We start from the raw sequence: 27,710 nt of genomic DNA, 5'->3' as shown, positions 1-27,710 counted from the left end.
TTGGAGAGTGAGGGTGGGAGAGTAAGATTTGGAAGTCATCCCTCTTCCTTCTTACAACATGATACACAGCTTGAGATGGAGTTATCTATAAGCCTCATAAAAAAGAATGTGTTCTTCATACTTTAAAACAAAAATATTTAAAGCAAACAACTAAAGATCATATTAGTAACTAATCAATTGGCATGAATTCTTTTTTACTTGTTTAAGGCAAGCAAATACTTTAAAATTGCTGCTACTCATTTTGTAGTCAGTTTTGAGGTGCAAATTTTACCTGGCCTATTAGAAACAAATAACACTAGCTTAAGAAAAGGGACTTTGTCATACATATTACACATGAAAGCCAATCGCCTCCATATTAAAATATAACTGTTAAAATCTAGTTTGAATGAAACTTACCTTTCTGTGTAATAGGTTTTTCACCAGATGATTTGCAAGAATCTTGATCTGACTTTTTACTGTAGTCCACATTTACTACCACATCCTTGGTACCAGGTGACTTTTCTTGTGAAGATAATAATTCTTCTATAAATATGAAAGTATTTAAGACAGTATCAAAACATATTTTAATTATTCAAAGCATCATGGTTTAATAATTAAAAGGTAACCAATATTCCTTGTGATGACAGATTTCCTAAGATTCACCTATGTTTAAAATGACTATCCATTTAAATATGTTAACCATAAGTGACTAAGTCAGATTCTGGAGAGTTAAGTAATGAATGACAAAAATAGAATATGGCAGGCAAAAAGATAATATGTAGGCTTTCAAAATAACCTCTACTCTCAAAAACATTACAATACAAAAACATGTAGATGCAGCAAAGGTCCACATGCACATAGAGGACACCGCCCTAGGGAATTGTTCTACAGCTACACAGTCAATGTCCGAGGTATGGCCTTCTCTAATAGTCGCAGTGGGGGAGCCATTCTTCTAAAGCATTTTCAGATTTTGGTAAATAGGTAAACAAATATTTAACTTCTACTGTAAAACATGTATAAAGAAAACTACGATACAAAACTGATAATCTGTCTATAACTCCCATCACTGACGTGTGTGGAAGGAGAGAAACAGAAGCTAGGGGACCAGAAGTCAGCACTGAACTAAGGGTTAAGAGGAGTTACCTCTTTACTTTCACGACAAGCCTATGAGGGAGGTCGCTAGGCATTAATAGTCCTAAAATAGGCATAAAAGTCCACAAAGTTGCCCAGGATATAAAGTTCTGGAAAAGGGCTGGAAGTTTTAGAAAACATCTATATGGGCCCAATACCAGCTCTTAGCAATGGACAAGGCTTTCAAAAATGAACTGATTATAAATGTATAAAGTTTTTTTTTTTTCCTTTTCCTTTGAGAAGTGTTTTTTCTGTGTAATAGCCCTGGCTGTCCTGAACTCGATTTGTAGCCCAGACAGAGATCTGCCTGCCTCCCAAGTCCTGGGATTAATGGAATATGCCACCAAACCTGGTAGAAGACCATTTCGGTCACATTCAATTCCCAGTAAATGACAGAACTGAATCATATGTTATTCTTTTGAGGGTAAGGGAGTCCCACCTCCAATTTTGCAGTGATAATGGGTATGAGTCCCACTCTCTGAACTTAGTCACTGTTCTAAGACTTGAAATGAGTATTTGCCAGGTTCATGCCAGAAAAAGAAAACACATTTACAGCAAACCAAGCTTGTTTGTTTTATAGAAACCCCAATGCATTTCTTCAAAGTGGCAGACTACTCTTAAAGGAAAGTATAAGGTTAAAGAGCTTAAATCCATGAACAAATTATGAAACTTTATATGTTTCTTGTCTATCTAAATGCAGCTAATCTGATGATTTCATTAATTAACTGAAAAAAAATGGTAGGTATTCAATTTTTTTTAAATTAGTAAAATTCTTTGAAAGATAGGGAAAGTCCCATTTTCACAAAGTTGGCAAGAAAAGTATGTCTTAAATTAGGTGTTAACCTTCATTTTAAAATGCTTTATGCACTGTGATTTTAATACTTTTATAGTCTAAGTAGTAATTTAAATATTTTGATAGTGATTTAAATATTTTTCTCATCCTATTTTTTAATAAACAAATTTGGCTAATCTACAATCATAACTAATGTCTGTCTCTCCCAAGGCTATGATTTATACTAAATTTTACACTCTCCATCAATAATAATTAATGGAGAATAAAGCTATCATATGAGCTATACAAAGAGAAGACACAGACATGGCTGGCTTCTGAGCACATCTGATCTTAAGATGGTGAGCAAGTGACAGGAAGAGGATGGTATCTGAAGTGGGTAAGAACACAGGCACAACTTTCCAACACAGTGAGTACACACCTTGTCCTTGGAGGTGTGATATGTCCAGTCCTTCCTGTAGGCGGATAACCACAACCCCATACTGTATGTCAAACGCATCACTATAATGGAGGAAAGAATCAGTATTGGTTATGCTTTGTACAAAAGGAAGGAACTCAGATCTCTAAAATGACTTTCAGCTCTAAATGTCTGTTTCTTTGATATGCTCTGAAAACTAGTCAGTGAGAGGAATCACATTAGGTCCTAATCCAGCACCTTTCTTCTGTAGTACCCCTGAAAACTACGGAAGTGCGCATTAGAGCGACGTGCCACACAATGCTCTGGTCAGGAACCTATATATACATGGTCTCACATGTCATATAGCCTAGGTGTGGTCTTGTTTTTTTATACCTACTCTCGACAAAACCAACTCACAACTTACTTCCCATAATGTATACCACCATAAACTACGGTGACTGACTCATGTAGCAGCTTCTTACCATGGAAATAGGTTGTTTGTTGTTTTTCATTACATATCTGTAGGCATATGAATTTGAGTGTGTGAGCACAGAAGCCAGAAGGAATGCATTTATAAGCCACCTCAAGTATATGTGCTGGGAACCAACCAAACTTGGGCCCTCTGGAAGAGCCAAGGTCTTAACCACTGCACCAACTAGCGCCCTCCAACAGTACTTTTATCTTGCAACAAAATACAACAGAAAACAGCTATTACAATAATTACACTTAGGCATATTCTCCTTGAATTTAAAATAAGGATGAAAAAGATTTGAAGATGAAGAAATGGGTTCTACTGAGGATGAGAACAGGCTTTCACATATGCAAACATTTCTGAAAGGATCATCACTATGAGTGTGACGATGGGTATACAGGTAATTGTGTCATGTTTGTAGATCTAGAAGGCCATACCAAGTGTCTTCCTTAATCACTACAATTGTTTGAGTCAGGGTGAAGCTGGAGCTTGTCAACTCTGCTAGAGTGGCTGCCCACACACTCCAAGGACTCTCCAATCTCCATGCCTCTGAAGCTGGGATTCTGTAGTCATGCTGTGTGCTAACTTCCAGAGCATTCAGACAGACCCCTCCAGTGCTACCATGATCAACTCCAACAATCACTAATGCAGTCGGTGTATGTAAGCCATTTTCCATAACACAGCCTTCCTGTGTTCTAGGATGATTAGTCCATCTCACTGCCCATGAGCCTTGCGGAAAATGGCACGGCACAGCACAGCTGACACACCTGGATAGCTCGTGATTTAATCTTTATTTCTACTATCTTTGTTCTGAGTTAACTTATATACAACACACAGAGTACAGAACTAAGTAGCTACAAGGAAATTCTCACCAAACAACCAGAGGGCACAAAGTCCACAAAAATAAATAAATAAACCACCTAACAATTCAAGGATTCTTGAATTGTCACCTATTGCATGACTTCTGATCATTTCTTGAAAGACTCTTCAAATAAGTTTTTAAGAAATCCCACAGACATGGCATGGATTCCATTAGAGGGAACGCCAGTGAGGTACATGTAGAACTGCCATCTGAATTCCATGTTAAAACCACTCTGCTAAAAACAAGATGTTTTCCTCCCTGGTTTTTAAAACAAATAATATTGTCTGAGGATAATGGCACATTGAGAATTCTCAATTTAAAAATGTACTGAGCAAATACTAGACTACTAGGAAATGGAAGTACTTTTCAAGTTTTAACAACTCTATCTGGCAAAACCAAAGAAACTCTTATTAAAGAATTCAGTTTTACAAAAGCATTGTTAAGATTAAAGGTATTCACAAAAGTCTATGAACCAGAGAGACAAAGTAAGCAGAGAACAGAAAGAACACACTAGACAAGCTGTAAGAAGGAAGCTGAGTTATGTGAACAAGCTAAGCCGCATGATAAACACCTACCGCTCAAGCAAAACTGAAGTGGAAAAGACAAACACGTATGTGTAACTGCGAACGATGAATATAACTCATGGGATGAACCAGAGACCAGTAGCAGAAAAAGTCTAAGTAGAAACAAAACCAAATCTTTGCAGCTTCTCAGTGTAGCAACCTTCTGACATCTAACTCTGCCCAGTTACATTTACAGCATATGAAGAAGTACTCGTGGTGACAGAGAAAGCAGAGTCTACACACCACTGTTGTATAGTCTCATCTAATATATCTATGAAATATTATTCAACTGTTACAAAAAATAAAATTATAAAATTCACAAGTAAACTGATGGAGCTGGAAACACTCATCCTGAATAAGACAACTAAATCCATGAAGATAAACATGGTACATCTTCTCTCACTTCTGAATGCCACCTTTAAATATTCAGATATATGTGTTCTATTTGTAATATCCTACACGTCAGGAATTTAGTAATAGGGCACTGGGGAGGAGAGGCCTTCAGGAGTGGGGAAACAACATAATAGTAAAAAAAAAAAAAAAAAAAAATAAAAGGGAACAACAAAATAAAATGGGTTAAACTGGGATGAAAGATGGGAGGCAAGGTAGAGGGGGGAATATGGGGAGGAATAACCACAGTTAAAGGAGTCTTAGAAAAAATCATTTGGCAACCTACTGCTATACAAGCTTCATAAAATAGATAAACATATATAAAGAAGTATAATGGATACCCTACAGTGTGAGGGGATATCCCAACTAGATACCTCATTCTAACAAATAATCCTGGTCCTAAGAATGGGTTAGCATCTTTTGAGTTCTTAGCCAATCGGAGGCCAATGTTAGCCTCCAAGTATTACAGGCTAACTTCAGCACTTGATGCTAAAAGCCTCTTGCATCACAGGTCATGGAGACATCAAGCTGGTATTCACCTGCAAGCTTTTCATCATTACTTGCCAGTGCTCATGGTGCTGGAAGGTTCTATGCACAGTGCTAAAGGAGAAACATAAGCCTCAATCTCACCCAGCCATGAAACTTGCAAGCTCCAACAATGACTGGCCCAACAAGATAATGGCCGCTTGTGCAAGAGTAGCAAAATCCTATGAGAGTAACCAACCACTTTCTAATGCGACTTAAATCAAGACTTAAATCTTAAAACTTAAAACCCTTAAGATCTTGTTCATGAGAAAGAACCCATAACTAACACTGTTAAAAAGACCAAGGAACCTAAGGCTCAATATGACATAGGCTCCAGGAGAGGATCCATACTAGTCTGTTTATTGGAAAGAGTATTGAGTACTAAAACTATTCTAATGTCTTACTGCTGCACCCATAGACTAGAGCATCTTTTATCCTACATCAGAATCCTCTCCTTGCAATAGATGCCAATGAATGTGCAAAAAACCCAAAAGACTGGAATGCTTAGCCCTAAATTAGACATATCACACCCTTCACCCCAAGGCTCAATCTTTGCCAAACAGAGAGCAAAGGATTGAAAGGGCTAAAGGTGGTAGATAACTTCAAGGAAACACTTTTTCAAGACACAATGGGGCAGATGACTATGAATTCACAATGATTGTGACAATACGCACAAGCTCCAGCCAGACAAAATCCCTAAACAGGAGATCTGGTAGTGGCTGGGAGAGCACGTCAAGTTTTTGGTTTTTTTTTTTTAATGCCTCTGGTAGACTGAATACACTAGCTGGGCAACCAAAATTAGACTCTAGGAAAATGGGGGAAAAAAGAAGTAATCTCAAAATTAGCTGGGATAGGCTGGTAGAAAAAAAAGAGTTGAAGGAGATGAATATGTTCCAAATACATTGAAATTATCAAAGAATTACTAATAAAAATATAATGAAAAGGTAAAGGATGATAAACTATTTTATACATACGGAAGCTGTTTTATAGACTTATTTGTACCTGTACATTTATGTAAGTATTTGAACATATTTGTCTATGCTTTATGTAAAAGAGAGATGTGTATTTTGTTAATAGATCATCATTTTAAAACCCAGACAATTTCATTTTTCTGCACCTATTAAGAAAAGACTACATAAAAAGCAGTTTAAAAAGAAATGAGTGAATGTGTTCAGAATTAGCATTTTCCTGCCAAGTCCATAACAATTTAGAACATACTTACTGAAATAAGTTTATGTACATATCCACATCCCTCATATCTGCTTGTAACCAATCTTTCTTAAATCCGAGGACAAGTGTGTTTGGTTTCATACGACCAAGTCCAGCAGCCTAAAATACATAAACACAACTTTAAATACAGACTATTTAACAATTTTTACAAGAGAAAGTATTTTTATGTTGACAGTTTTTCTATAAAATTAACCAATATTACTCATAATAAACACAATAAAAATAAAGTTTACAATGAAACGCTTAAAAATTTATTTTATACCTTGATGACATAAAATATTGTACTTTTGCTAACCAAAATAACATGCTTAAAAACCAGTGGTCACCTCCACAATGTATTTTAATAACAGCCATTAAGGCCTAGATGTAAGTCTAATGTCTGGAGCTCTGAATTCTATTAGTAGGAAACTTTGAGTTCTTTTAATCATGCAAATATTCCCTCTGAAATTTCTATGGCTCCCTCCCATAGAAGAATTTTTCAATCTCACCAAAAGCTGCAATGCAAGCCAAGCATGGTGGTGCCTATTTGCAACCCCAACACTCAGGAGGCAAAGACAGACTGCCATCCATGAGTTTGAAGCCAGCCTGATATACATATAGTGAGTGTTGTGGCTATATATTATCAGAGACATATAGGAAGATCCTGTCCTAAAAATAAACCACATTAATGTAGACACGTGCATATATTAAATAGCTATAATTCAATATGATTAACAGCTATTCCTATGCATTTCCTTTTGCTTTAAGTAAAATGAGAAATTGTATTCTGGGATTGCAGTAACACTTGGATTTGGGGAAGAAGTTACAGCAATTTAAAAATTGCAATAAGGGCTGAAGAGATAGTTTGGTCAGAAGGTGATGGTAGACTAAGCATGAAGACCTTATTCCAACCCTCAGAACCCATGTAAAAATGGCCATGAAGAGAAGTAAAGACAGGTTTCTCTGGGCTCACAGACCAGCCAAGCCACACAAATGGCAAGTTCCAGGTAAAGAGTGAAAGACCCGTCTCCAAACAATTAACAGCAACAAACACGAGGGGATAACATCCACAAATGGAGACGTGACCGGCCTACCTACAAGTCCACACACATAAGCGAGCTGTGGGAAGTCAACAAGCTTAACACTTACAGCAGTTTTCATGTCCGCAATACTGCCGCGTAATCTACTGCTATTTCCAAAGCCTTTCCATCGCCCTAGTCAGATATTCTACAGTTGCTCCTCAGGTTTTCTCTTGAGGCCCCTTTGGACAGTTACTATAATTCCCTCTGGTCACTTCATGAATGGAATCACACAACTCCAGTGCTTAGCTTTCTGCATTTAGAAGGCTGGCTTCTGGGTTAATGTAAAAATTATAATAATTTAATTCCTTTCTATAAATACTATCACACACACACACACACACACACACACACACACACACACATATACATGTCACATTTTGGTTTATTTGATGATGGGCATTTCAATTCTTTCTAGTTTGTACCTTTTGGCTACCATGCATGATGCCGCAGTGAAATATTTGAATTTAAAAAAAAATCTGCCTTCAGCTTTGTGAATGCTGAGGGAGGTAGCACTAAGTCACTTTAAGTTCACCTTTTTGAGGAACAACCAACCTAACTTTTGCACTGCTTATATCATTTTATATTCACAATAAAGAAGCGCAGCATCTCACTTTTCTACAATCCCACTAACACTTGATTTTTAAATAGCTATCCTAGTATCTCATTGTCTTTACAACTCATAGTGCTGAACATCTTCTTGTATGTGCACTGATAATATATACTGTATTTACCTAACTCAACAAATTTCAAATTCTGTAGTTTTTGCTATTTTTAGAAGTTTTTTTTAATGTATTATAGATATCAAAACCTGTGGCTTGAATCAGAATGATCTCCATATAAGCTCATATGTATAAATGCTTTGTCCTCAGCTGGTGAACTGTTTGGAAAGGATTTAAAGTGATGGCTTTGTTGAGGTAGGTTTCAAAGGCCACATCAGGCACAGTTAGCTCTTTCTCTGCTTAGTGCTTCTAAATTCAGATAAACTCTCCGCTACGGCTACATCTCCATGCCTGCCTGCTTCCAGGCTCACTGCCATGGTAGTCATGGACTCAGCAGCAGAACCCACAATACACTGCTTCTTCTGTAAGTCACCTTGGTCATGGTTGTCTCAACAGTTATCAATTACTTTGATACTAAGACAAAACTATCAAACTCAACTATTCTCCTTTTCAGTAAGTTGACCTCACTTTTTTTTTTCTGCAGAAAACATCTTCATTCTGGAAATGTCCAATTTATTTCTGTTTTAAGCTTCATCCTTTTGATGTCATAACTGAGTCCACTGCCAGGTCCAAGGTCACGAAGACTTAAGCTGTTTTAAGTTTTATGATTTTAGCTCACATTTCTGTTGGAGATACATTCTGAGTTGTCGTGTCTATGGTTTAAGCGACATCTTTAAATCAGTTTTGGGCTTTTGTGTTTTGTTTTTTTGTTTGTTTGATTGGTTTTGCAAAGCATTAGATGAATTCAAATATTTACCAAAGGCCCAGCCATGTGCCACTGCCCTAAGCATTTGGGATAATTAAGGAACAGGAAGTAAAGCTATAAAGTAAGAAAGGAAGTATCTTGCAAGCTTATGTTCATCTTAAATTTGTTCTCATGTACAAATACCTTTCTTTAGACTTTGCTCAGTATTTAAAACATCCTTCCCTTAAAGGGATAAGGACTACGCCGCCTTCTTCTAAAGGCAAAACTATCTGCTGGATGGCTTAATCATGAAACCAAATACTTTTTACCCTAGAGTGGTGGTAGAGTCAAGAGTGCTGAACACAGCCAAGTGTCACTCTCAAGTATGGTAGCTGTTTAACAAAGCCAAGCCACAGGATGGCTGTAACTTACCGATGCCACTAAGTACTATCAAGGTCATGTTCTTGCAAAAAAAGGAAAGCTATCATAATGTCATAATGCTACTATAATTAAAATGGCTTGTCTGTTTTTGGTGCTAGGGATTTAAATTGAGTGTCACATGAACCAGAAATGCATGCTACACTGAGCTGTAGTCCCTCGAAGCTATGACTTTATAAAATTAGGAATAAACGTCTTAGAAGATACTCTTAAGTCCTTGAGGCTTTCACAGGCATTAGCACAGTAGCTCCCCCTAGGATTACTCAGTTGTCACTTCCACATGTATGTCTGTCAGTCAGTCCTTTACTCCGTGTAGCTACTACGGAGGGGATATTATCTCAGTTCCCATGAAGCCTTCTCCACTGAAGCTGTGTGTCACATCAATGTTGTCACCCTCAGCTATTTACACACACCTACATTCCTAAAGCGAAGCCTTCCTTTCTCAGTGTTATCTTCAGATCTTTAGCACAGTTCTCTCTGCACCTTGTACCAAAACTCAGTGACCAAAATGTATGTTTTCTGTGTCAATTTCATCGCAATCATAACAAACGGAACAACAGACTATAGGGCTTTTCAATTTTTCCTTCAACTATTAAGTAAAAGTATTTCCAAATATTATGGCTAGTTACATAAATTGAATAGTAAGAAAAATTCATTAGATTCAAAATCACAGAGAAAGTAAATATATGACTATATGTTTAGGGGTTTGTTTGTCTTTTTTGTTGCTGTTCTTCAGTTTTTTGGTTTTTTGTTTTGTTTTATTTTTTTTATTTTTATTTATTTATTTTTGAGGCAGAATTTCTCTGTAGCCCTAGCTATCCTGGAAATCTGTAGACCAGGATGCTCTTGACCTTACAGATAGATCCACCTGCCTCTGCCTTGGACCATACCACAAACCCTGACAGAGAAACAGAAATCTGTGCACTAATGAGTTTTCTTTAAGGAAGAAATTTTTCATAAAAATTATTATATATACATACATAGACAACCCTGACCAATGATGCTAAGGAAGTTTCTTGTGCCTAGATCATAAATTTCATAGTTTTCTTTACATGTAAAGAGATGTGTACATGAAACCTAGTTTTGTTCTCTAGTGTCACAAAAAGAAAGACAGAAAGGAAAGAGGACAGGAAGAAAGGAAGGAAAGGAGGGAGGGAGGGAGGGAGGGAGGGAGGGAAGGAAGGGAGGGAGGGAGGGATGAAGGAAGAGAAAAAAGAAAAGGAAAAGAAAAAAAAAAGAGAAAAATCTTTAAATTGCCAGGCTCCTGTACAATAGTGACTGTAATGTGGATTACCATACAGTTCAAAAATGTCCAACTTCTTTAACATGGCAGCAGTGATCCTTATGGATATGGGCACAGAGATGCTGTTAGTTCTGTTTCTAGCTTTCCTGATTCCTTTCTCACTCCTTTCTGGTTTGCAGCCGTGGAAACCTTGTTTTTACCATATACTGCAGGCTGGTCTGACTAACCTCTGGGATTATAAAGGCACACACCAACCCTTGGGTCAATATGGCTTTTGAATAGTCTTTGTATGGATTCGTTTCAGACCTTTATCATAGACCAGCAATTATTACAGATAACCCTTACCCTTCCCAACCACTTGTCCCACACAGTGAAACGTCCTGTGTAAGAGAATTTACTCCTTTCTATGCTTTTGCCGTTATTGAGTTACAGCAAGTTCCATATAGCAATGTGAGAACTACTTACCAACCCTACTCGGTGTCTATCTTTAAAGAACTATTGATCAATCTAAACAAAATTCTAAGATGCGACAGGACGGGAAAAGAACAGGACCAGGAACCTCACTTCACCTTTAACACAGCTCCATGGTCACAGTTGCTTCTACTTTTAATGTTTGGTTGGTTGGTTTTTAAGATTAAAGTGGTAAACACTGTCTTAATCTCCATATTGCCTTCAGGACCTAGAGTTCAGAAATTAGGTAAATAGTTTGGTCCAAAGTCCATAATGAGAAAGCAAGAGCACTAACACTTAAACCTGGGATTTACTCTAAATGTCCTATTGTGGTGCCTATAAAATGCATAAACTGAGAGAGGAGTCTAAACTTAGAGCTAGCAAATAAACAAAAATGCGAAGAACAAGACTTCTTTGAAAATTCAAATAAAGATAACTATGACTCAACACAGTAAAAACAGACCTCGTGGGTAGGAGTGAGAAGCAGCTAACAGAGAGAATAACAAGCTAAGGTGACTCTCAAATAGGCCTTTTGTGTCACCCTACAACACAACATTTCTAAATTATAAAACAAAAATAGTGATTAAGATACTTTAAAACAATATACATTTATATTACCATGAAAAAAGAACTAAAGAGAACATAGGAGCTTTAGTCACATGCACCACGTGAAAGGCTCATCACCTGCATCAGGTACTGTGCACCTTCTCGCAAGTCATCTGCGTGAACCGGAGCATAAAAAGCCTTCATTTTGTTTTTAATGAGCCATCGCTGATATTTGGCTTGATCAATGGACATCTCTTTCATAGCTTGTCTTCGGGGACCCTTTAAATTAAATAACCAAGATTTTTATTTAAAACACAATCCATTTTACACAAATCCACATACAAAAGCCATCGTACTATACTAGTGTGAAAGACTGTGCTCAAGTGTTGAGATGAGGAAAGCGTAGTAAGAGCCTCAGGCTCTCCCGGGAAGGAATTCTAATACGTGAGATTACACAAAACGGGAGCTCAGCTGCTGCCTGAAGAAGGGAGATTGGAAGAAAGATTTCAAACAAAATTATTTCAATCCTAAATTAATGAGAGAAATTTGCAATTACAAAAATGGAAAAGAGATTACACAAGGCAAAATAAAAAGTCTTTCTCTACAGAAAATTTACTAGTTTGCTTTTGTTTGGTCTCAGTGTCTGAGTTATTAAATCACAGTAACTTGAGAATATCTTTCAAAGTCAAAGGAAAACATATTCTTCTGTTTCTAGCTAAAGCAAATGAGCTTTGCTAACTCAAAATTTGATTTTTATCTTTTTATGCTACATACAAAATTTGTTAGGCACAAATATATAAATCAAAATTTTCAAAGTATTTAAAAGTATTTGTCCTAAAAGTAACTATATAGACAAAAATACAATCTTTCCTAAGTATGTTGCCTTTTTTGTAACATCTTGGGCTCAAGGAACTGGCTTCAATGGCTGAGCTAGAGACAGGTTGGGAAAGTCCACATACCCTGACTGAGGACAGTGCTGACAACAGGCCCTCTACACAAGCTCCTGTGTGGGCACCGATGCTTGTGGCCTGGGCTTTCACTAAGAGCAACTGTCCCCGGTGTTGCAAAACAATGCACACACACATTCCTAGCACCAATAAGGAGCAGAGTCTGAGGGAGAATGGAACTCTAGTTTTTCTTTTCCTTCTCTTACCCCCGCCCCATGGCCGTCACTTATTTGTTACTCTTAAAGGCATATTTTTAACTGAACTCGGATTTAGAAACAGCTCTCCGTGAAGACAGCCTACATTTCTTGGCAATCTGTTCTTCACATTTGTCTTTGCCTTCCCTTCGTTCTCTTGGCCAAATGGTTATTTAACCAATTCTGCAGCCTCTTCATTTTCTTCAGAGCAGCATGTGGGCACCTGTTCACTGGATGCGTGCAGTAGCATGTTAAGTCCTCAGTGTGTTGGCCTGCACCTCCTGCCATCTTTATTGATGGCTTTCTGCTACCACACTGGCAGATGTTTGTCATCTTAAGAAACCCAATGTTTTCGGGTTCTGAGTAGTCATCCTGGGTCTACACCAGAAAGGCTGCTCACTCCAGCGGGCACGAGCTGCTGTGCATCAAGACACCTCACTTCACAGAAAGACTGTCATTCCTGCCAATGACTTGGACCACAAATCCCTACCTCAGCATCAGCAGCTACTTCTAATACCATGTGATCGTCACACACAGTACCAAGTTTGTAGCTCACATCAACAAATTTCCAACAGCCAATTAGGAAGGAGGTATTTAGCTTCATCCCAACACAACTGACCAGGAGGTGCCACAAAAAGTCACCTTAATTTCTTATGCAGAATAGGTGAGACATAAATTCACAATTATTTCCAATATAAAAATGATTTAAGAGAAAAAATGCACTACGCTTTGGGGTGAAAACATTATTTTAGATATTTTACTTACTCCTGGTTAAAATAACTATAGTTCAAAATATCCAAATCTTTAAAAAAAAATCCTACAGATCTGTCTAGTGATTTCTAATCTAGAAGGTCCATTTGATGAATCAAAAAACATCTTACTATAGAAAACAAGACCAATACATACCATATGCACATGGCCACAGATCATTAAACCAACGTTTTTCGTGAAGTCATGAACAAGATGAAGTAAAGCAGGCCGTGAGTTTGGAGAACCTGTCATTACAAGGCACTGTGGCCTAATTTAAAATTAAAAAAAAAAAAAAAAAATTAGAACAGTTTGAAATTTGTATGTAGTTTCTCTAAGAACAAAGCTACACAGAACTTTAGAATCCTTCCAAAGAGCCCAAGTTCACTTCTTGGGAGCCCAGTCAGGGGCTACACCTGCTTATAATTGCAGCTGGCCATAACGGCCCCAGACAGAGCATGCACAAATACACAAAAATGTAAGCAAATGTTTAAAAGAATGCAAACCACCCAAATATTTCTGCTAAGACGATGCCTCAACATAAAAATAAATAACAACAAAGCCTTATTAACAAATACTGTGCCAGATGCACCTCTACAATAACAAGCTCTTCTACGTTTCTGGGATACTACAGAAATGACCTCGGTGTTTAAATGGCATAACAACTTCTCCCTCCAAGGGCAGTAACTGTCCCAGTCACAGCACAGATCCTACAAAACTTACTGAACACAACTAACCCATAATATTAACAGATACATTCCATAATTACATAGACTTAAAAAAAAATCAATCATCCAATTAAGCTTTCTCTTAAAACTGTTGGATACATGAAATCAAATTGATTGTGATTGATCCGTCTAGTCCAGTTATAGTTGTACTGGGCTAAAATCTTTTAAGTCTAGTTAGTGACAAATGCCAAAACTACACTCGATTATCTATATAAACAAGAAAAGTTGACAAAATGTTTAGATGTTTTGGTTGGGAATGGTAGTGTATGCCTTCCATCCCAACACACAGAAAGCAGAGACAGGCAGATCTCTGAGTTGGGCAACCTTGGCTATATCTATCTATCTATCTATCTATCTATCTATCTATCTATCTATCTATCTACCTACCTACCTACCTACCTACATATATATACATATATATGTATATATATATGTATGTATGTATGTATGTATGTATGTGTGTGTGTGTGTGTGTATATATATATATATATATATATATATATATATATATATATATATATATATATATTTCCATGACAAGACTAGAGAAGGAAACCCTGACTTGAAAAAAAATTTATTTTTACTAACTAGAGAAAATCAATCTTGTTTATATAATAGTAACCACTTTATCCACCAAAAATGATTAGTAAAGTTCCTTAAATTTGCCACATCTATAATTAGACAAAAGCAAAGAACTGAATAGAGCTCCTGAGACAAGAGCTGTTGAAATGCTTAGCCGTTAGGAGCACTTCCTTTTCTTACAAAGGACCACATAGGGTTTCCCGTAGCAAGGCCTGGAAAAGGTTGTAAGTTTAATGTTGGTGACTAAAAACAGCCTGTCATTTCAGAGGATTTGATGCCCTCTTCTGATTCACACACATACATATAGGTAAGAATATACATATACATAAAATAAAACTAAATAAATCTTTTTTTAATTAATTCTAACTTACAAACTAACTTTTACGGTAGTCCTAATAACAAAAACATTAACAAAAACTTTTTAAAATACTGGCTTATTTGGAATTTTAGTAAAGTAGGTCACATATCAATTCAGTCTGAGAGGGTTGCTTTGGAGTAACTGAGTCCATCATGGCCCCGACTACTCAGTGCCCTCTTCTAACTATCTGTTTAGCTTTTCAGCTTCTGCAGGTGGCATGATTTTTTAGTTACAGAACATTCTCCACCTCCACCTTCCCAGAATAAAATAACTATAAGTAACTTACAACCTGAAAGGTGTTTCTTTTCCAGGCCTCACTACTTAAAAGTGAGTTGTTCTTCCCGTATTCTTTCTTGTAAGATAGACATGTATGCAGTGATCACTTTGATCACAACAACAAAAAAAAAGCTTTATCTTTTAGGGACCAGCAGAAGGCCAATACATAAGGATGAGGGGAGCCAAATGATCAAATCTGCCTACCTGCCACGAACTATCCATGCCTGGACATCTACCAATGCCTTTCTTGTTCAATTGTTGCTTTTTTAAAAGCTTCCTGTTAGGGTAATTTATAGAGTCTCCTCTTAACAATATAATTAATTCTGTTAAAGTAATAAAATCACAAACCCCATGAAAAAGCACCTGAGAGTAAAGCACCAAAATACTGAGAGCTGTAAAGCAAGCAGACTAGTGCAGGAGCAAACACAGGAGATACTGAAGGAGAAAGTATCACTGTGAAACTAAGTATTCTAAATCTCAAAGGCAGCAGCATCAAGTTGTCAGTGGCCAGGCATCTCCAAGTGTCTCTACAAACAGCAGTGACAGAGAAACCAAAATCAAGAGCCCTGGTCTCCTGTGTACATAAGAAGCAAGTAGGCAGTGCCAAGTCATTTCCATCACTGTGGGGGGCAACTGCCTGCAGCTCCTCAGCTAAAGAGGCCTCTGTGGTCTAGACACTGAAGTAGCAAGGGCAGGGTCCCCAGTCTAAAAGAAGAGGACTCAGAAAGTTGTTCGTGGGTAAAACTCTGAAACCTGCACCTCCTTTCCCTACCTGGCTCTCAGAACTCTGGTAACAGGGACACACAAACAGCTTAAAATATTCATTGCTAAGAAATTTAATCAGATAAGAAAGCCTTTAAGATGCCTTAAATTCCCTAAGGAATGAGCAAAGCCACATTAATCTACATTAAAGACTTGACTGGCAGGCCTCAGCACCAATACCCAGAGAGCTTTCTTGCCAGGAAGCACAGTGCTGTACTTCAGATGAATCCAAGAACCCAAACTAGAGAAAAAAGAAATAGTGAGAAAGAAACTCCAAGTAAATCTATGTTGGGGAACATTGATAAAGGCAGAGATAGATACAAAATACAAAAACAAAAACAAAAAAAAGGAAAATTAGTTCTAATAAAACAAAAAAGCTCCCCCAAAGAAATTTACACCATGTCCACCTTGTTTAAAGTCATAAAAATGTAAATGTTAAATATAAATTAATCAAAGCAACACCATAAAATATATTGGAATTATAAAAGTGTACACCTATGTGCTATGACCAGAAAGAGAGACAATGACAGCTGAGCAAGAAGGAGACTGCATGGCAGGACAAGCAGCTTATAAACTCAATACACGACAAAGGGACCAAAGCTGCTGACCGCTGACCGCCCAGGCTGCCGCCTGTGGGTGGGGAAAAGGACATGGAGAACAAAGCCTGGGTTGGTTCTCACAGCACAATTTTACCCACTCTCCTCTCTGTGCTATGTTAATACAACTTCCATAAAAGCTAACTCCCATGCCTATAATCTCAGGGCTTGGTACTGGGTACAGCCAGAATCCTTGAGTTATGGGACAGTTGGGCTACATAGATAAGTAAACAGCAAAAAAACCAAGCTGGAAAAAAAAAAAAAAAAGAACTTCAAAAAATCCAATTGTGAGTGCATGTGAGTTTTTGCTAGTTTAAAATTGTGACTTTTGTTCATATCTCCATTTGTTACACAATTTACAAGGGAATAATTTCTATTTTTTGTCATACTTGACATCAACTGCCCGGAATATGCTAACATTAAAGACTGTCTACAGGGCTTGCATCTCTTCCTATCCCTGACCCCCTCTCACATGCAAAGCTGTGATCTCTGAGGACTCTTCACTCTAGAAAAATGGCACAGGTACCCAAATAGCAACACAAGGAACATTTAATCTTTAGTCTTCATAAAATTACAGAAATACATACCAAACCAGTCCTACCCTAGCCAGCATGGTGTGGTTACTTTTAATCCCAGAATTCAGGTAGCAGAGGCAGACAGACCTGAATTCAAGGTTGGGCTGGTCTATACAGGGAGTTCCCAGCCAGCCAGAGCTATAGAGTGAAACCCTGTCACAAAGAAACAAACTTCTTATGGGGTCAATTCTCAGCACCCACATTACAGTTTATAACTGTCCCTAACTCCAGTTCCAGGAATCCGATGTCTTCCTCTGGCCCCTGCAGGCACCAGGCATGCCAATGTTGCACAGATACATTCAGGCAAACTTCTATACATAAAATTTTACAGAAACTTATAAACAGCTATACAACATGAATGATTACAAAGAGAAAAAAAATAATTTGTCTTCAAGTGACAGTTCCAAAATTTACAAAACCTTTTTCGAAAGCAGGTAACTTTTATATGATTTGGTTTGAATAATTAATTAACTGCTCAAGACCATCAAACATAATGGAGAATGATGGGTTTAAGAATGAGAGCAGAGAACGGTGCCATCGCCTACCTGAAGTTTTTCACATGGTCCTCCACCCCAGAGAGACGAATTGAATGTTGCAGTGCACTGAGGTAAGTCAGCGCTTGTGTGGAGGATCCCCAGTTCACATCTGTGGGAAAAGTGTCATGTCAGGTAATACCACCCATGAGAATGACAGCAAATTGAGCAGACTTGTCATGTTAAGATTATAGAATAAACTGCTCTTCTATAACCTACACAGTTCCAGGATATAGTACAGTAGACTATCATGTCTGCTGCTGCACTTGAAGAAAGGCATAACTTAATGAAGGCTTGACGACGGCACTGCAAACATGCACAGAACTCAAACAATCTCTGCACAACAGTAGCCGAGGACTGCAGGAGGGCGCGGATTCTAAGTACAGTAAATGTGCTCAAGCTACAAGAGAACGTCCCTTCCTGTTGAATAAAAAGGTTGGGCTTAAGTGATTTCAAACACAGGAAAGTATGCTTACTAGGTATTTCAGGGTAGTAATTGATTCTAAGAGTTAAAAACAGCACCTTTGTCCATTCATTTCTGGAGCCTCTATCTGAACCCCAAAGCTCGTTCCATTTCAGATTAAGCCGTTTCAGTTAAAAGTGTTCCACGACTGTTTAAAACTGTTGTATTTTAACTAGTCATCTCCTGCTTTAACCAGTGGACCCAACTGTCCTAACTTTTTTTGACTGATCTTTTTCTGCATTCTGAACCAATCCTAAAAGCACTTACCCTCATAGCCTAGACATGAAACTCTCAGTTTCAGAACAATTTTATTTACATGTTTTAGAAAATATGTATCTTTCCAACACTTGAATTCCATGCTACATGGCAGTTTCAAACAAAAAGAGGCATCTATATACATAAGTGGTAGTAGCTACTAAAGTGCTGCAAATCTGGAACTTTCAAATAATTTTAAAACATATTAAATGCAACAGAATGTTAGTTATTATTTTTCTTAAAATAAGGTTAGTCATAACTAATTCATGGGTCAGAATTGAATTATACAAGAATAAAACATCTTAAAATAGTTCATTGGTACTAAATGTAGTTCAAAAAGAACAAGAAAAAACTTGTTTGGAAAGGGGGTATTTTAAATTTTACATGTGACACTTTTTCAAATATACAAAAGATGCCTGAATAAGAAAAATTATATAAAAACTTGTCAACATTTTCTAGCTTAAAATACTAAAAACAAAAGTCTACTGACCTGGTTTTTTGTAAGTAACATAAATGTACAGTCCAAGAACTATCACATATGTGAGCAATGCAGCCCACCAGTTAATGACAAACATCACGATGCAACAAAGAATGGCTCCAATAAGGGAGATCCACATGTTGTAGTATTTGAATGCAGGACGCCATCCTAACAATGACAGAAAGAAAACATCTCTCATATTTCCATCTGCTTTATACAGTGTAACTATGTATACAATAGTGTTCTTTATGGCTGCCACACTCAGATGACTAAGTTTTAAATGCAAAAGTAATCCCTAAAACAGTAAAGTTAATGACTGTTATTGATCACAACTGGTTTTGATAATTCTTAATGACTGAAGACAATTATTTTCCCTTTACTACATCTTCTCATACCATTAGTCAATACAATCTTTTAAAAATTTAAATCAACCACAATGAAAACTAGGAAAGCGGCATACAAAGGAAAGGTCTCATCCTGACCCTTAACAGGGCTACTCTCTGGTCTTCAGCTCGAGGTACACTCATGTTCTGAGGGACATATAAAAACATTTCAAGAAACTAGGTGTGAACTCACTCATACCTTCCCATGGGCGTTTATGAACTTAAAACTCCTTATAAAATGTTAAAAGATGATATTCTAAACTTGTCACTAATAGCTAAAAATATTTTAATTACCTCAATACATTTTTATTTTGAAAGTTAAACTGAGGATCAAGCATGTATGCTCATACTTCCTTCTTCTGAGAACCCCATGTGAATTTACCCTGTTGTAACAAACTTATATGCTTCTGTACTTTCCATACATTTACTGATTTTCAACACTTGACTGTTTATAACAAAGACCCCCATGGTCCTTTTTAAGTTAATGAAGCCCCCTATGTTAGAATTCCTCAGAACTTATTGTTAAAAAACATGTTGGGGGCTGGGACTTAGGCTCAGTGGTAAACAGTGTGCTTACCAGGTATGAAGCACCAGGCTCAGTGCTTAGCACCAAAAAGAAAACATTTTGGAAGGTCATTAAATAAGGACAGTGCTCTGAGAACTGAATCAGGTAGGCAAATAGTAAAGACATTTTAAAGTAGGAATAATTCTTTAGTATGACAAACGCCGCTCAATGTTCTGAAGGAATTAACAGTGAAGGAGGAAGAGCTTGTCATCTGTGCACTTCAGGGTGGAGACCGTGAATTTGACATGACAAAAAGAAAACACTTTAATGAACTAAACTCATGCAAACCAAATTTTAGCATTGTGAAGATTTTGTTTCCTCTAAAATAAAAGTTATTAATATATACAAATTTTTAAAATGTAAAATTACCCGGAGATTTTGCAAGCGATGCATGGAATACCGAGAAGTTGATTAAGGCGTAGGATGCAAGGAAGAAATTAGAGATAATTGGAGCAATAACATTCAATTCAGCTGGGAAAAAAAGAGAAAAAAAAAGACAGATTCAATGGTATTTAAAACTTAAAATTTTGAAACACTTCTAATTTTTAAATAGCATCATAAACACACTTAAATCTACCACAGATTGATAATTAGTTCATGTATCACAACTGATGGCATAATTGGACTCTCACAGTCAACTAATCTGAGTGGCTACACAAACTCTTTAGAAAGTCTCAAGCTATCTCAGCAGTGACAAGGCATAGCTCTACCTATGTCAGCCAGAGGCATTATCAGTCTTGGCTACACCACCATCCTCCTCTTTCTTACCCTATTATCACACGGATTTTAGGAAAAGGGATGGGAGTAGTGCATGTCCATAACCCTGGTCCTTATGAAATAGATGCAAGACCATCAGGGATTCAAGATTATCTATGGCTACAATAGTGAATAACTAGACACCAGACTTGACTACATGAATCTTAAAAAAAGAAAAAGAAAGAATAGAGAGCGAAAGAAAGAAAGAAAGAAAGAAAGAAAGAAAGAAAGAAAGAAAGAAAGAAAGAAAGAGAAAATGAATTTCTTCTAGCCCTGGTTTTATACAATGGCAATAAGTTTAATAAATAATATCAGACATTACTGTTTGCAGTATTTTACTTTGATTAGAAAGTAATTTAGTACACTAAAGCAAGACACATTTTGTTAATAGTATTCATGATTACAGATAACACTATAAACACAGCAAAACCTACATAATATACCATTCATAGAACTAACCAATGAGGATGAATCCAAGTGCAATTAAGAATGTTAAGATGTAACCACGAAGAGGTTCATTATTTTTCCCGTAACCTTTAGCAAACATCTGGAAGGCTGGGTAGATATTGTCCTTACATAGAGCCTAACCCAAGGAAAAAACACAAACATTAAAATGAAACACATAAAAATTAAGATGTGCAAATTTACAAACAGTTAAAGTAGGTTAATCAAGAAGGAAGCCCACGTCTCTCGTTTCACTATTTGTTTCCTGTCTCGAAGGCTTCACCTACAGACTCTAACAGACATGGAAATAGTTCAGACAGCTGAAGTTGGTTTATAAAACTGCTAAAGATTTTGTTTGTCTTGCCCCCCTCCTATGTCAAAACTCTATTTATGAAGAATCAGAGAAGCAGTCAAATAAAGTACAATAAAAAAAGAATAAGTTATCATACGATACAGTATACCTATGACATTAAGAAAACCAACTCCAAATTTGAAACTTAAAAGATTAAAAACCCTAAGTATAAAGTTTAACTACTTTTCTTCAAATCTTAATAGATATTGCCTTAAAAATCCTATTAGACACCATTATAAGAACAAGGCTAGAAGACTCAATGTTTATCAGTGTTCAATGCTGAATGACCCTACAGGAAGCAATACACATCCTGGCTATCACTGCACCTACTACAACTACCGTAATATGAACCACATGAAATATTTAAGTAGGCATCCTGTTAAATGAAACCATTACTTACCAGTTCTGATTTACAATCTTACACTCCATTGCGAATTCCTAATAATAATTCTAAACGTTTATGTTAAATATGCCAAAAAACAAACCCTACTTTTTTTATCCCTAAAAATGTTTATTTTTATCACTTTCAATTATATATGTGTGTCTGGATTTACAGCTAATAATGTACATATTGGAAACTGAATTTAGACCTTCCATATGAAATTGTGCTGCTGAGCCATCTCTCCAGACCCTCCAATCATCCTTTCTAAAAGACATTTCAAGGCTTGTACCTTGACAGTAGGAAAATGCATAAATGTTTGTATGGACCAACATAGCATTTATATAAATAAAATTTATACCAAACTTGATATATGTATATGCAAACAAACACATGAGATTGATAAAGGCAATTTATCTAAATAAAACAATAATCTAAACTTTGAATATTATTTTAACATCTCCTCCAATAAAAACAGCATAAAGATATTTACCTGAAATATTTTGGGAGCACTCACAAGAGATGCTAGTGCTGAGGAGAGTGTGGCTGAGAAGATGCCTGCAGAGATCAAGGGTGCAAATCCTGACACCATGCTCATCACCTTAAATGAATAAATGACAGAACAGAGTAAGAAGTCACAATTCAAGGTTTCTAATAAAGAAAACTAGTACCAGAAATAATCTGATAGTACCCTGGTAATAGCAATGAGAAGTAAATTACAAATGATTAAAATAGGTCTACTACTAAAAAAGCCTTTTTCTTGTAAATTTTCAAAAGTACATCTGGCAGAAAATAAGGCTAATGAACCACCAACTGCACATCACCAGGTTTCAACTACAGACATGCATAATGGTTTAGTATGTATCTCTTAAGAGACAAAGACTTTTGAAAACTATTAAATACAGCCATTAGTCCAGCTTAATTAATTATCTGTCCTCTCCTTCACAGCATCCCTATGTTATCAGCAATCAAACTGCCTCAACTGCCCCCAATTGCTTGGTCATTTTAAGACAGATTTGTTTTTAAACCAGCTCTCAAAAATGCCTGCTATTATTTGGTTGATGTGTTTTTTCAATATTTGTAATGTATGATTTCATACTTTAATTTTTCTAATTTTTTTCTGTCATACTCTGGAGCTCCTATCCTATTATCCTGTGATGTGCAGACCCTTTCTATCTTTGCCTTATACAACCCACTTCTCTCATCCCAGGTTCTAGAAACTGATGGTCAGATCTAGCCAGTAAGTCAAACTGAGGTTAAGCTCTTATCAAAGTGTACTACATCATGATGGTTTATTTGTATGGGCTGTAAAACTACTGTAGGTAATAAGTTTTTCTTTAAGTTAAATGTAAAAATGTCAAGCCAAAAAGTTATGATACAAATTCTATTCTGCTTCTAAATAACTTGGGATATAAGAAGTTATAATAAAACACAATCACAGACTGATAAATGAAGGTAGATAATATGCACATTAAGTTCATTACATTGCTTTCCCTGTGCAATATGTACAAACATGTCCACACATGTGTGTGCACTTCTCACAGACTCAGTTAGGCATGAAAACTTCAGGCTCAATTCTCAGAAGCATTGTCTTTTGCAATCACAGTGCTCTATGCTTAGTGTCAGGAAGTAGTACAGGAAAAGCAACTAGACTTCTGGCTTTCCAGTGTTACATTTTCCCTCAGTATGTCCTAAAATTTAATGGTGAAAAGGAGTAGAAAGGACAGTGACACTGAGTGAAAAGAGTGGCTATATCACTGTTGTCAACAACAAAGCAACAATGACAGGCAAGAAGATGGCTCTCCAAGTGAAGCTCTGAATGGAGGTAAGGAATGGTTGCATGAGTGCACAAGCTTGCACAAACACAATGGCACATCCAGGATAAACAGAAGGTTGTGAGAGATCAGGTATGAGGCGCTTTGACTGACCAAAAGAAACAAAAACAAAAACAAAAAAGACAGCACCTCACACTCTGTTCATCACACAATGCATACGGCAAACATTTCACAGGAATCAAATAAATATAACAAGATAAAATATATGAAATTCAAATTTTAAAACCAGCAAGATACCCTAAAAGCCTCTACTTCCTTGAGCATTAGTCACTTATATAAGAAAATCAGCAACTTAACATGGGCTTGTGTGGATTTCCTAACAGTTACCTGTGCTGGTCTTAGTGAGAATGGTCCCCACAGGCTCACATATTTCCATGCTAAGTTCCTAGTTGATGAAATGTCTGGAAGGATTAGGAAGTGTGTTTTTGCTGGTGTGGGCTTTGAGGTTTCAAAAGCCTACACCAGGCCCAGTGTCTGTCTCTCTCTGCCTGCTGTCTGAAGATCAGAAATTAAATCTCTCAGCTACTCCCTTTGCTACTGTCATGCCTGTCTGTATGCCTGTATCACCACATGATAACATAAGCCCTGATTAAATGCTTTCCTTTATAAATGTTGTCTTGGTCACCAATTCTCTTCAAAGCACCAGAACACTAAGGCAACATGTAACTTACATACATGTTGTTATGTAAGTTATGTATGTTATATAGTTATATTCTGTTGACGATGCTCACTTTCTAAGTTACACGTGATCTATACAGGATTACCCCATCAGCACCCTTTTGTGTTTTTCCCACAATATTATTATTAAGTTTCACTTATTTAAATTAAAACAGAGCTTGACTCAAATGAGTCTGTAATGAGATCATTATTTCCAGAAAACACAGAGAAACATGACTAGCATTTAAGTAACTGGGTGGAGGGCAATGTTTGTATCTTTTATACATGGTAGCAATGTCAGAATTGGAGGGAACCATTAAATTAGCATGAATATTTTTATTTTTATAATTTTTCTAAATTTTATGACTAAAAAATACAAATTTGTATCACATACCTGAATCAAACACAAAATAAAATTGCTTGAAACTATATAACAGAATATACAATGTCATCAAACTGTACTTTATTTAGAAACTTTATTTATAAAGTTTTATTATGAAATATTTACATATTGTAAAAAGTAATATAAGCTCCAAATATTCAGTCACACTAATCTGTTGTTTTGGTAACAAAATTTTTATTTTTTTACTTAGGATCTATAGAAATCCATATTCTATACAATTACTATTTTGTATTACCCTCTTAAATCTATATATGTATATGTTTGTTTTGATCTCCTTAGAACATTATTTACCTAGCTAAGTTCTAAAACTCATAAATCTGACATACTAAAATTTCACTCCCTTGTACTATCTTTTTTCTATGTGTATGTGTATGTTCATGAAAAAGGAAAAGGGTGTCTTTCCTCAGGTACTGCCCAGTTTTCTTGAGACAATCTCAAAACTGGCCTTAAATTTACATCAGAAGAACTGGGCTTTCTGCCAGTCAGCCCCAAGCTCTTGGTTGTCTCTGATTCCCTGGCTCTGAGACTACAGGAGTACAGCTATGCTCAGTTCATACATGGCTTCTGAGAAGCAAACTTATGTCCATGCGCTCCAAGTAAGATATTACCTCAGCCCTTATATCTCACATCTTAACAGAGGTAAATAATGATAAACAAAGAATCTGCACAATCTACAAATTTAATATCTGATCTTTATACACTTCCCATGTTTTAAACACTAACTTTTATGCATCTACTCACAGTTAAATATTCTTGTTAAATGGTGGTTTGGTACAGCATGAGCCTACATAGACCATACCTAATTAATTAGCATTAATACCTGTGTGTGAACATATACGTACACATATGTATGTATGTTATGGGAAAAGGTATGATCTCAAAACTTGCTACATAGTTAGGAAGGAGATGAAGCTGATGATCCTCTCATTCTACTTCCCAACGCTGGGATCACAGGCATGTGCTACTTCATCCAGGCAGTGTGGTGCTAAGGACGGAGACCAGGGCTTTGTGGATGCTGGGCAAGCACCTACCAACAAGCCACACACCAGCTCTACTGACCAGTGTGTCTTAATAGTTCATTTATACGTAAACAACAAAGGCACTAGTAATCACTAAGAAGCTAAAATGGCTACAACTATTTGGGAAGAAGTTAATCTGACTTCAAGACTTACTGCATATGTGAATCAGGACGACACCAATGAACAAACAGACCCAAAGCTCAAGGGAACAGAGCAGACAGAACCCAGAAACAGACGAGACAAAACGACTTTTATCAAAGATGCTTGTTTCATGGCCTTCTAAAACAGTGTGAAACAGCATGCCCATATGCTACATGTATACACACTATACACTATTATTACTCTTTTGTGATTTTCCCTTTTGCCTAGTTAATGACAACAGGGTTTAGTAGGAGAGGCAGAAATTAACAACTGCCTTCCCTAATGCATAGGGACATTCTGAATGGCCAGATTCCAGGTGGTCTAATCCCTAGGTAAATACAGAATGTTTTTATAATATTAACTCAACGCTCACCTGAAAGTTGTTCATTAGCCCATATGAACAAGGATTGCTTTCACAATAAGAAAAGTCAAAGTTTAACTTGCAGGCTGCAGAAGTACAGTTAGTGAGCTCTGTTGTAATGGTATCATTAACATTCCCAGTGGCATCCCGGACAACACAAGAACCTGAAGCACAAGTAACAAGAATAAGTCATATCTTCATTCCTCTGAAAATTATACATCCAATCATGAAGGAATCAGTGACGTCTAGGTACACATTCATAATAGCACACGCTGCATTTATACATCTTTACTCTGAATGAATGAAGAGAAGTTTTGGAGTGACTAAAATTTAAGTAATAAACTGAACCTTCTATTTTAAAAAAGTGTGTTTCCACAAATGCAGGAAAACCTTGTACAAACATTTCAATGTCTAGATGCAATACAGAGCACTTGGCTGCTTGTTTCCCTCTACCTTTCAACCATGTTAGCAAAAGTACTATAAAATTTGAAAATAAAGTTCTGTCACTACTTCTGAACAAAATAATTTTTAAAGGTGGTAAAATCAGTTTTCTTACTAAGTATACATAGGACCCTCTTATCATGAAATTAATAAATTCAGAGCTCATAATTGTGTTTGAGAATGAATAAATGTATGCAGAATAGGATTCAAGTGACTGCCTGGACTCCTAATTCTTTAAACTTTATTGAATATGAAAGAGTAATAACATTAACTAACTCCGGCTTTTTGACAAAAAATACTGGAATAGTAAAGGCAGAAAATGCTGCAATAATACTTATGCTATACTATAAACTTGACAAAATTTCTGAGACACATAAAGAAACAAAGGCTATTTACCTACAGACACTGCAATTCCTATGTAAACCACTGTAGTAATCAAAATGGCTAAGAGTGTTCCTTTGGGTATGGCTGACTGAGGATCCTAAAAGACAAGAAGACATTTTTATTCTATCTCTAAAAATAAATGCACGCATAGCATTTAGTAATAATACAGTACTTCATAATACTTACTGCAAGATCACCTGAGATATTCGCTCCAGCTAGAATACCAGTTGCAGCAGGAAAAAAGATGGCAAATACAGAAAAAAAAGTCTCTTCTTCTCGAAAATCCGGTCCAAAGTTCTCACTAAATATTTCAGCTACAGAAGATAAAATATTTTGGCAATTACTAGATAGCAAATAAGACCAAAATAATTTAGGTTAAGAGTAATCAGTATATATGGTCTACACACAATGGCTCGTTCTTATTTAATGATAATTCAGTTATCAGTGCTCCCATTTTCTGGTGTGAAGGAATAGTTGGTAATCAAATGGTCATCTAATCTTTGCTATATCCTACTTTTTTGGTACCTCTAACCAGTAATTTTAAAGAACCTCTAAACTTGCTGTCACTGACTCAAACAAAAATCACAAGTATAGATTACTACCCCAATGACCCCT

At 36.5% G+C, this 27,710-nt stretch overlaps 1 protein-coding gene across 2 annotated transcripts in view; it reads right to left on the bottom strand.

The window, feature by feature from the left end:
- SLC12A2 (solute carrier family 12 member 2) overlaps nt 1–27,710 on the bottom strand; it is a 62,506-nt gene that overhangs the window by 11,502 nt on the left and 23,294 nt on the right. For both annotated transcript variants that reach the window (XM_080919900.1, XM_080919901.1), the window contains exons 8-20: nt 27,282–27,409; nt 27,108–27,192; nt 26,283–26,434; nt 22,348–22,455; nt 21,139–21,262; nt 20,293–20,394; nt 18,988–19,143; nt 17,792–17,891; nt 13,529–13,640; nt 11,620–11,760; nt 6,332–6,438; nt 2,322–2,401; nt 397–522 (exon numbers count right to left, since the gene is read on the bottom strand). In XM_080919900.1, the coding sequence (XP_080776026.1) occupies nt 397–522; nt 2,322–2,401; nt 6,332–6,438; nt 11,620–11,760; nt 13,529–13,640; nt 17,792–17,891; nt 18,988–19,143; nt 20,293–20,394; nt 21,139–21,262; nt 22,348–22,455; nt 26,283–26,434; nt 27,108–27,192; nt 27,282–27,409 (1,521 nt within the window). The remainder of the gene's footprint in view (nt 1–396; nt 523–2,321; nt 2,402–6,331; nt 6,439–11,619; nt 11,761–13,528; nt 13,641–17,791; nt 17,892–18,987; nt 19,144–20,292; nt 20,395–21,138; nt 21,263–22,347; nt 22,456–26,282; nt 26,435–27,107; nt 27,193–27,281; nt 27,410–27,710) is intronic.

Source organism: Micromys minutus (assembly GCF_963924665.1).
Source record: "Micromys minutus genome assembly, chromosome: 8".
NCBI classification, from domain to species: domain Eukaryota; kingdom Metazoa; phylum Chordata; class Mammalia; order Rodentia; family Muridae; genus Micromys; species Micromys minutus.
Note: the sequence above shows the minus strand (reverse complement) of the source record. Positions and strands in the feature narration are given on the sequence as shown.